The sequence below is a fragment of the Gordionus sp. m RMFG-2023 genome, chromosome 2 (assembly GCF_954871325.1).
Source record: "Gordionus sp. m RMFG-2023 chromosome 2, tfGorSpeb1-WG-v2, whole genome shotgun sequence".
NCBI classification, from domain to species: domain Eukaryota; kingdom Metazoa; phylum Nematomorpha; class Gordioida; order Chordodea; family Parachordodidae; genus Gordionus; species Gordionus sp. m RMFG-2023.
The window spans coordinates 33,183,371-33,195,577 of NC_088776.1; the positions used below are offsets into that span (position 1 = coordinate 33,183,371).

Below are 12,207 nucleotides of genomic sequence, written 5' to 3' on the forward strand. Positions count from 1 at the left end.
TATTTTTGATATTTATAGCTAATAATGGCGATTTCAAATATTTGGTTTTAAAATATACAACTCGGCTCGGATATTTTTTCTCAAAAAATTTTCAGGCCCAGCCCGGGTGTTTTTTAAAAAAAAATTACGAGCCCGGCCCGGGTATATTTAAAAAAATTAAAATTCGGGGGCCGGGCCTGCAAGTCTGTGAAAAACATACCTATGAAATACAACATCTGAAAGTAGATTGAATGATTTGGATCTTTTGAATATTCATAGACATTAAACGCCAAGCAAGGATTGATAATTGAAAAATTAGCTCAAAACATACAAAATACAATTATTCCTAAGAAACTTTTTGTGTATTAATTTATATTTACAACATTTAAATTTTTTATACTTTATATATTTTAAAAGCTCAAAAAATTCAAATTTCAATTTTGGGTCATTTAAGTGATTCATATCGTGGGTTATATTCACTTTATATTTTATGATTCACATTTAAATGCCGGTTTATATATATAATTTTTTTAATTCACATTAGTTTAAAATTGTGTATTAGAAAAGTTATTAATCCTAATAAATTTATGCTTAGTATTTTTAATTAAAAATATTATTTCTTAAAAAATTTATTATCCCTCCCCAGACCAAATTCCTGCGTACGCGCCTGCCACAAGTGTATATTTTTGATAATTTTATCATTATCATGATTAATTTTACATGGAATAACTGGCTCACATTGCCTTTTATTTTTCTTCCACAAAAAGAAACAAATTCTTTTATTAACATGGTCATAGCCTTGTATTAATATTTACTAACTGAGACCAATATTAACTAATCCTACTTAAGAATTTTTTATTTCTATGTATTCATATAAATTTACTCTTAAAATTATTGAATTACAAAAATATTTATTAAATGAGATAGACATCCACTAATCCCAATTAAGCATATTCTCATTGTTATTTATTGATAAAAATTTATCTTTAACATTATTTAAATATAAAAATAAATTTGTCCTAAAAATTTATAGGAACTAACCTTCCGGTTTTTAGGAACTGAATATTTATCTTCTTTATTATATACTCTAATAAATTATTATGACTTACAAGAAATAGTTTTGTCCCAAAAATTTTATAGGAACTAACCATTCCGGTTTTTATGGACTAACTATTTATCTTTATTATAAACACTAATAAAATCATTATGACGTACCCCCACAGTACTATCATCAAATCTTATGTTTCACAATTTATTCCCAATATTCTCAATAACACAACCTTTCTCCCATTTTTTTTATGGTCAAAAAGTCTTCCCCAAATAATTTGACCCACAGTGAATTTTATATTGCTTTTACCATAAGATAATATATTGTCAATCTCTTTTGACTTAAGAAAATCTAAAGGTAATCTGGTTCTTCTACCCAAAAATAATTCAACATTTTTATTCATTATCCATAAATCTAAAATTATAGGAATATCATGGAAAATAACATCCCACTGAGTTCTACCCAAAACTTTGATTTCAGATCCATCAAATTGTTTTATACACATATTTTGTCTCTCAACAATACCATTCGGCCAATATTTATAAAAATTTTCACTAGACATTATTGAAATACTTGCCCCGGTATCAAATAACATTTCAACCATTTGTCCACCAAATTTTAAATTAATATGAGGACATGAACTCTGTTCCTTTGCTCCCTCAGTTATTAAATTTTTAGACATTTTAATGGGCTGAATGACATTTATTTTAATCTCATTGTCAATATAATTGATATTCATACCTAAATTCTTCTCAGAATTTAAAAGTCTCTGAATTTCATTTATGGTTTTATTTAAAATTTCCCCTGGATATATATCACTCATTTGATTACAATAATCCTTTTTATTCAGATTACTGTCTAATTTAAAATTCTTTATTTCATCAAAATGACAATAAAAATTCCCAACATTACAACTCTTTTTATTAGAGTTAAATTTCAATGTATAATCCTCATTCCCATGATGATTATCTATTTTAATATATATATCCACAAAATTTAATATTTTCAAAAATTAATTTATCTATTTTTATATGATTCTCTTTCAAATCATATAGACACTGTGACCCACTCACACTTGGATACAATGGATAGCAATGTGTCCCATTTCTTCACATTTGAAACACATTCTATCATAATCTGTATTAGATATCTCCATTTTATCTACATTTTTTATAATAGGACTCTGTATATTTCTAACCACCGGTTGTAACACTACCGAGGTTCTTTGCGGAAAACCACTTTTGAAATTGGCTTCTTTCACCATGCAATTTCTTTTTATATGTCCTACAAAACCACATCTATGACACACTATGTCATTTTTTTCACTTGGTTTTGCAGTCACATTTTCATTAGTTTTTCGGTCTCTTGAATAACAATTTTTACCAATATGTCCTTTTTTTCCACAAAATTCACAACTTTCAATCACATTATTATTTTTGATTTTTAAGTTGGAAACATCTCTGGATAAATTTTTCATATTTTCTTTCATTTCTCTAATTTCACTTAAAATTATAGATTCCTCGGTACTTTGTCTCAAAGTATTATCTGTTTTATTATTTTTCAAAATTTCTTCTGGCTTTTTACTTAAAACCTCAGAAATTTTCTCTTTAAATTCAATCACAATTGAATCTATTTTTTTATTGATATCCTCCGATATTTCAATGTTTTGAAGAAATTTAAATACGTCACCCGTATCTAAATTTTTATCATTTTTTTCTTCAACATTTTTTTTAACATTTAAATTTTTTAATTCTAACAAAATTATATGTAAACTATTTTTTATATCTTCATTAATACCTGGAGATTTCACCAAAACTTTAGGAATTAAATTTTCGGTATTTGTATTTTTTTATATCAATTTCTCTATTTTTAAGAGATCTTCTTTTTATTTTCCTTATTAATCGTTTCATTATAATTAAGATTATATAAAACACAAAAATAATTAATGCAGTAATGACATTATTAGTCATATCCACTTTATTAAAATTCGAATTAAATATTTTATTAAAATTACTCTTAAAATTTGACATTTTATAAAAGCCATTTTTTCATTAATTATCCAAAATTTAAAATTTTATCTTATATATATTTCTAATTTTAATCCAAAAATCCTACTATTGCGTTGTGTAATTTAAAAATCAAATAAAAAAAATTTTCTTACTTTTAAATATCCAGAATCCACTATTATTTTGAGGAACCCGGTCCTAGAAAATATTTTTCTTGCTTAATAACGTCTGAAATTTATTTTTATAAAACTCTCTTGTTTTATTTTTTTCTCTAAATATTTCAATTTTTATATTTTTCTCAAACTTATTTTTTCCCTAATAAGTGTTAACGAATCCTGGTACCACTGCACCAATAAAATATTTATAACTTTTTAATTTATATAACTCTAAAATAACTCTATATTAATATTTATTAATATATATATTTAATCTCTCCGATTATATATATATTCCTTAATATATTAATTCTCAATTGCTTCTCTTTAAAATTTAATAATACTTGCTATTTATTCTACTTTATTTCCATAATTTCTACAAAAATTTATATATCACAATAATTTTTATCATATATTGTCATAATTATATTAATGAATACAAAACATTCGTTTCTTTGTTATTACAAAACCTTCTGCGCCGATTATCATATAAAAATCAATATAAACAAAAATCAATATTATTACTAACTAAAAATATATTTACAATGATTGACATCTATCAATCATTTAAGAATAATAGTTTAAATATATATAAAATATACAATATATATATATGAAATATAAATCACATACAATATATATATGAAATATACATCAATCCACATCTAACGGATGGACACCATACGCGATAAATGGACAAGTTGGTTTAATTTTTGGTTGTCCAACAATACATGTCCATATATCAACTTGATCAATGACGCAAGCACATCAATGACAAAATTGAATTCAACATCCAACCCATTAGCTGCAGTTAGCTTTTCTCGATTCTTTCGATTTTATTAAACCTTTCATAATTATGAATAGAATCACTTGATGACACTATTATATAATTGAAGTTAGTTGATTTATAATAAACTGGATAGTTAAACGTCGCATTTGTGACTTGCTATCTTTCTTCCCTGTTATGACTCACATTTATATAACATTTTATTTTATTTTATTACAATCTTTATCAAAAGTATAATTTTATTTGGCTTTATTACATCCTTTATCAAACATATTATTATATTTGGCTTTATTATAGCCCATTATCAATATCCGTTTTAAATGGATGTTTAAAATTATTATTATCATCATTTTTTTTGCCCATTAGAATGGTGGAGATTGTATGGGGAACATTATCCCTTGTTGTCAAAAATGCCTACATATTTCGTTCATTCAGGGATCATCGGCGTCATGTGAGAGATTATTCTCAGTAGAGAAACCATTAGAAAGACTTTATGCTTGAAAAACCGATTATTTTTAAATTCGGATTTAGCATAATTATATTTATCTGGTTCAAAGTAGTTATAACGGGATATTTAACTCTTTCCATCTAATTTATCAAATTTAACATTGGATAAGTCTGCCAGTTTTTCTTATGCTAACGTCACTATTTGAAGCGAAATCATCACTAGACTAAATCACCACCATTCAAGGCTAAATGACCCCCATTACAGACCTTATAACCAAACCTTAAAGTAAAAGAGCCAAATTACGAGCGGCATTAACATTATTAATGGACAATGGAATTATAAAATTTTGACAAATGTAAATTTTATGCGGAAGAGATAGAAATTTTAGGGCGTATAATTAAACAAAGAAAGAATATCGCACACTACAAAACATCTAGATGCAATCATCAGTATTAAATAAATTTATTAGCACTATAAATAAGATCATACAGTGACACTTAATCATAAAAACTTACCAGAAGTTTTGCTTGGATCATTCACCTAAATATAGAAAAATAATCATCCAATCTATTCATCAATTAAAATAAAAGGTTTATTATATAAATAAAATATTTATTGTTTTTTAAGACATTGATTATATTTTTTATTTTATTAAATATTGGTGTTTTCTATATAAAATAATATTTATATGACAGTATCCGTGATAATCGCTAGATTTTCTAAAAATTATTTTTCCATAACTAGGGTCAGATTATATTAAAAACAATATTATACATCATAGATTGAATATAAAAGTTACCTACTTATCAATTTCAATCAATCAAAATTTGATCATTGCAGGCATGGTGTAGCACTAACCCACTTTTTAAATATTTGATCATCAATCCATATGTCTATATTTCAAAAAATAACTTCATATGTTTTGCAAAAAAACTTTAATCGTAAAATATTCGTGATCTTTTTATTTTTATCATCTTATTATTAGCCATTTTAGTATATAGTGATATTGATAGGATTAATTTATGGACTCCATTAATCCAAAGCCAAAGAGGGGCTAAACGAGGATATAGAGGTAGAACAAATGCAAACAGAAAGAAAAAGGCACCTAAAGCAGAAAACACTGATAAAGTGATTAAAGAAAAGACTTTCAACGTCAAGAAAAAAAAGTATGTTAATTTAATTTGCTTAAAAAATATTTATCAATAGTGTTATAATTGATGATAATTTACCCATTAATTCATTAGACTATGAAGAATACTGCAAAAGAAAACCAACAGATAACATTTATTTATTAGAAAAATTTCTACCCAAGTTATATGACCTAAAAGAGGCCATTATAGCACATAAAGATGTTGCAAGCCCTGCCATATATGACAATCTTGATGGTTTATTTTATATTAAAATGTTATTAAATATGAATACATCAAAAAAAGTTTGTTTTTTATGCAATAATATTTAATCAAGGCCTATTTAGAACAAACCATTGACTCCATTTTCAGGAATATTGTTATATAAAAATCCATTTGACTTTCCTATGAAATTTAACAATCGTATTTTGGCCTTTGCACACAAACTATCTGAGCAAGAAATGGCCTCTGAAGCTGGTGCTTTGATAACTGGTTTTAAATTGATTTATTAATGTAACAATTTATAAGAAAATTTTAATTTGAGGTGTATGCAATTTACTAGCCAAAACCAAGTGCCTTATGAATATAATTTTAGTTTTGGGTTAGCGGAAAAAAATGGGCCTAGGAATTGGTATGGTGTGTACTAACTAAGCTATAATTTATATTGGATGAAATAAAAAAGCATATGAAATTTATTCTTATATTAATTTTATACTAATTTCTACTTAAATATCTGCTTTGTTCCTTTTTCTAACACTGTTATCCTGTAACAAATTGTAAACTTGATATTAGATGTTTAACACAACATTAATCAATTTGTACCATCTCATTTAAAATGCATATTTAAAAAAAACACAAACACTTCAATTTTGAAGTATTATTAGATATCTACTGTTAAATTTCAGATATTGAGCATATCTAATTCAGTTTTTTTTATAACAACTTTTGAGATATTACATCTTCAGGATATTTTTACCCAACTCTTACATTCACTCTTTTCTGCCCCTTTATATAGAAATATTGTTTTAAATTCCATTACTAGATTTTAAGTACTAGCATCTGATATATGGAAGTTAGTTTTCAATATTATATATTGCACAATATTTATTAAATCAATATTTACATTTTAAAATTTGATAATTTTTTTCCAAATGGAAGAACAATTATTTTGCTTCTTAAAATGCTCTATTTATTTAATCTGATTTATTCATTTTCAACATTTTATTTTATAGGTGGCAAAGAGCTTGTCAAAAAAATTATCAAAGGAACTATTAAGAGAACTGATTTTGACCATGTCATATGTACACCAGAAATTTTACCTGAAATAATTAGTCTCAGAGGCATTTTGCGTAATAGTTTTCCAAACACATCTAAGGGTTCTGTTGACACTGATTTATGTGGTATGGTTAAAAAGTTCTCTAAAAGTGTTACCTACAAAACCGAAATTGTTGAAAATAATCTTTCCACTGTAGGCAGCAATGATAGTGAAATAGTACACAAAGCACTTTTGGAATGTATGTTAGCCAAAGTAAATAAAACATATATTTAAGATTGATTTAATTTATATAATTACTCTATGTTTAATTATTTATTTTAAATCACTATAAATTAGTGCTAAAGCCATAGATTTTTTTTAAAAAAAACACTTTTATAAAGGTTTTATTCAAAATAATTATTTAAGCCTCGAGGTTTCATCAAAAGAGGACCTAACTTTGGCAAATTTTTTAGGCTTAGGTAATGAAAATCTTGATTTATCAGTTTTTTTTTAAATCAACTAAATTAAGCTTTTTTTAAACAACCCTACTACTTATAATTAAATAATAAAGTTTTTCTAATGAATTGGTGATTGAATGCATTTTAAAATTAGTTACGTAAATATAATATTTAAAATTCTTTTGTTGATAATTGTACATGTTGAAACTCTGAAATCACATATTCATCAATTTTATTTAATTTTACTAATTTATTCATTACTTTACCCTTTTTAATCAATTTATATTAAATAATTAAAAATATCAAATTAATTGATTGCATTAAATATATAATAAAAAAATGTTCAAAATTTATTTATACAAAGATTGGAATGCCGTTAGAACAAATTGTTCAAAATTTTGAAACGTTAGTTGACACTCTCATGTCTCATAAGCCTAATACCATTGATCCTGGTATGTAATTTTTATTTGTTGTATAATAAATTTAATGAAAGATTTTTAAAAAAATCATCACTTAAATATCGTCAGTCAGATATTTTGAGTCAGATGACGGATATTAAAGCCCTTTATAGAAATCAGACCTACAGAGGTACCATTTGCACGGTCCAGACTTTTTAAAATTATTTTTCAGCCTGGCCTAGGTTTTTTTTTGAAAATAATCTTCGGTCCAACCTAATTTTTAAAAAATATATTACATTTATTTTTAATTATAGCTAATAGTAGCGATTTAAAATATATGGCCCGGCCCGGATATGTAAAAAAATATTTTTAGAACTGGCCCTTGCATATTTAGAAAAAATTAAAATACGGCCCCGCCCTTATACCCGAGCTTAGGGCCGGCCTGTAGGTCTCTGATAGAAATAATTAAGCTAAAGGAAAATATATTTAAACGATATTGCATTTTTTTTAAATGAAGCTCGATCAAAATTTTTAAATACTTTCCTTGACAACATATTAAAATTTTAATATAGTATTAATACTAAAATGAAATTTAAAATGACGACTATTATAATATTTGAGCTTGTAAAAATACTATATCATAATGAATTTTTTTTCATTTTTAAAAAAAATTGCCATTACATTTTAGTCGATTTTATCATCAAAATTTATTTATCAACACCACCTAACCCCGAAGTTTTCGAAATATCGTTTAAAAATTTCTTGGAAAACCCTGTTGATCAGAGAGCAAGTGTATAATTTTATTTCAGTCTTATTTTTTTCCCCTCTAAATGTTTTAATTGTTATATGACGAATCTTATAAATATTGCATATTATATAATATGATGAAAATTATTGCAAATTTTTTTATTACACATAAATTTTTATATATAAACAAACCATAATAAAATACTTACATGTGTCAAAATATCATACAAATCATAAAATAAGATATCATTACAAATAGGTTCTAATTTATGAATCGTCTATTCTAGTATCTTCTTTTCCTTCTATTTGTTTAGATTTTTTCTGTTTGAGCAAGGTTTGTTCTTAATAGTCTAATTTATGTTTTATTTTAAAGTTTTTTTTTGAGAAAAATATTATATAATTTTTTAGATAATGTTCCGAAAAATGACAATATATTTACAATGAAAATGTATCAATGTAAAATTGATGATAAATTTCTTGGGCGAAACGATAATTTTGAAATTTATTTTAAACGTGACAAAATTTGTTAATCATATGTATAAACCATTCATATACGTTTTTTTACTATTTTATTTCATAAAAATTTTTTTTAAATTGCTTATTGGGATAAATAGGTTTATTAACAATCTATAGTTGATTAAGGCATGCATAGCTTGTTGCGTAATTGGCTAAAATTCTCGTCTACGCCTAATTAGGCTTAGTCGAAAAATTGGCTAAAACTAATTAATTAAAAGTTAGGCATCGGCTTACTAATCGTCCGTCAGCGTTACGTAAAATAAGCCTATCCTTAATTAATATTTATTAAAATTATATATAATCATTTTTATATTTATTATATAACCCTGACTAGCCAATGCTTAATTTTGATTAATTAGTTTTAGTCGGTTTTTCAGCTAAATCATTTTGGAGTTTGCTAAAATTAACCTATTGCGCAACACTGAGCATAGCTCATACCACAAATTAGTTGTGTGAATAATTTCCCAATGAGCTAAGTTATCTCAATAATATCAATTAATATGTTACTGCATGTTCCATTTATATACTAGAAGAATTAGCTAATAATTAATCTTAAATTTTTTCCCCGCTATAATAAACTAATCATTTTAATATATTGTGTAATTAAAAAAATATTTGAAATTTCTTATAATAATTTCGATCTGTCCTTATTTAAATAAATATTAATATTTAATGTTTTGACTAATACCAAAAAGATTAATTCTTACAGTTTATATAAAAATACATATTTTAATAGTAGCTATTTAATATTGAAAATTTTTTTTTAATTAACCATATACTCAGAATGTATTAAAATTAATATAGATGAGAAAATATAAAATATTGATAATTATGTATAAGTACTTTTTAATCATTTCAATATTGCTTTAGACAATTCGTTAATTTTATAATAAATATTAATATAAAATAAAGGTGTGTTCATTTCCTCTAATGTCTATAATCTACGATTTCATAGAGTATCTTAACAAAATCATGAACCCATATTTCAGAAGGTTTTTAGACGTGTTTTTAATTATGCAAGCTAAATTAAAGAAAAGTAAAATATAGTAGGGTTTTTTAAAATTGATATATTAAAAATTGGAGATTCCCCGATCACAGAGAACCTTTTAGACCTCCATTAGCCGCCAAAAGACGTTGCCACTCCCCCGCCACGATGAGGCTGAAGGTAGTGATTTAGGTTATTATTTTATATTGCTTATTACTCTTTTTTCGATAAAGTTAAGATTATTAATTATATTTTTGATATTTAGATCATAGCCTAAGCAGAAAAATTTAGCACTTAACACAGTTTTCGATGTCCTAAAGACATGTTCAACTGGTGCGAATTTTTTTTTAAACTTATTAAATATTATTTTTAATTGATTTTGTATAAATGAAAATAAAATTTTAATTAATTATTAAGATTTATATTATATTGAAGTTATTTTTCCCTAAAAGTGAAATTACTCCTTCCCTAAAGAAGTAACTTTAACGCTTTAAAGCACTATAAATTTTGAGATTTTCTTTTCGTATATGATTGGTTTCTCTTTTTAAAAGGCGCCAACCAGGCAGAAGACACCAAGTTAGACTTTCAATTTATTCACACTACTAAGATCAATGCTGTGCTGAGAAGTGTTCAATATTTTCAGCTAATAGAATTTACTTATTTAAACATAGATAATTTAAAGCTAAAATTAACCCTTCCCTGGAGATCAATAAATATATACACAAATCATGAATGTGGTTTTTTTTCATTCTCTTTTAAATCAGTCCCCTTTAAATAATATTCTTCGGACTAATAGGCATACAAGTACATGTACTTGCCTACAAACGTGCAGAGGGTTCCTTATAGTTTTCCCCAAATTTTTCTTTAATAACCAAGTAGGTGAAAATAAGAAATACTTAGCCTAGCTCGGTCGTATCCACAAGATAAGAGGGCATATACACTTAAATCTCGTACAACGTAATATAATTTTAAAATAATCCTAGAGGTAACAACAAACATTTAAAAATATGAAAAAACGGGGAAGTGAGTAAGGGATTACTTTTTAAATTCTTTTATTAAATAAAATAAAAATGGTCTATACTAAAAAAAAAACTTAACAAAAATATTTTAAATCATTTTCCAAAAATATAATGCGAAATTTTGTCAAAAAATTGTTCAACTGGTTGAATTTAGTATCGATCAATTGGCAAGCTGCCGATATATATAGGTCAATATATTATTTTGTATCTATGCAACTCTGTTTAAAATTCATAAATTTTGAAAACTCTTAAATAATAAACTTAATTATTACATTAATCAAAAGAAAGTCATTTTAAACATCCCATCTGAATAATGTTCTGGACTAGATAAAATAATTCAATTTTATCATGACAGAAATATGTATAGAACAATAGTGTTAACGTTGCTATTGAAAGTGGCACGCTACAAAAGTGACTAAACTTTTTTGAGTAGCAGTCGGTAAAGTTATGGCTAAAAGGCGCTATTTATTAAGTTATTTTAAGTTTATATTTTAAAAAATTAAATATGCTCAAATCCTTTAGCCTCTTGCATTCATTCATATATTTAAAATTAAAATGATGATTGACGTCGATCGACATCTTATAATAAGATTAAATATTTCATTTCATCTAGTTCTCCCATTGAGAGACTATTTAGTTTAGCTAAAGATGTTTTTTTCTAGATGAAAACTTAGAGAGACATTTCTCTTAAAATACAAAGCATATTAATTAAAATTATATATAATTAATATTTTAATAAAATTATATATAATAAATATTTTATTCCGAAAATCTATTATTCTATGTAGAATTGATAATTAATACTAATTAGGATATTTAGGTTCGTGCCGACGGCATTGGTGAGCTTGGCAGCTGCCCCGGGCGGCAGAAATCTGACGATTTTAATGGCCGCCAATATTTTTTTTGTTTGAATTTATGAAAAATGCAAATTTATTTAATATTTTTAAAGAAATTAACCTTATCTACTAAAATAGTAAAAGGAAAAAATGACCATATTTGGAAGAAATCCAGAAATTCATTTTGTACAAAGCCCATAATGGTAAAATTGCATCAGTTTCTTATCATGTCAAATTCGAAAAATATTTATAAATTGTTTAATCATTTTATGATTTTTTTTTAAAAAAATAAGGCTTGGCATGTCCAGCCATATCCTGTTAAAACAAGAAATTTCATTTATTTTTTAAGTTATTGGAATTTTTTTTTATATTATAATCTTAAAATTTATTATTTATTCCAGATGCTAGGTAAATTATAAGTAAAAAATAATAAATTTATAAAA

General features: G+C 25.0%; 1 protein-coding gene across 4 annotated transcripts in view; it reads left to right on the forward strand.

Moving 5' to 3' along the window:
* Positions 1–5,307: 5,307 nt before the first annotated feature.
* The window catches only part of LOC135925206 (large ribosomal subunit protein uL1m-like), a 43,190-nt gene continuing 36,290 nt past the window's right edge, over positions 5,308–12,207 (forward strand). For 3 of the 4 annotated variants that reach the window (XR_010571578.1, XR_010571579.1, XM_065460421.1), the window contains exons 1-6: positions 5,308–5,364; positions 5,409–5,589; positions 5,630–5,855; positions 5,898–6,042; positions 6,783–7,078; positions 7,628–7,715. Coding sequence is in view for 2 of the 4 variants with exons in the window: in XM_065460421.1 (XP_065316493.1) it covers positions 5,313–5,364; positions 5,409–5,589; positions 5,630–5,855; positions 5,898–6,042; positions 6,783–7,078; positions 7,628–7,715 (988 nt within the window). In the remaining 2 variants the exon portion in view is untranslated. Of the gene's footprint in view, positions 5,365–5,408; positions 5,590–5,629; positions 5,856–5,897; positions 6,043–6,782; positions 7,079–7,627; positions 7,716–8,349; positions 8,548–12,207 lie in introns of those variants that run through there. The other variant, XM_065460422.1, reaches the window with a different exon arrangement.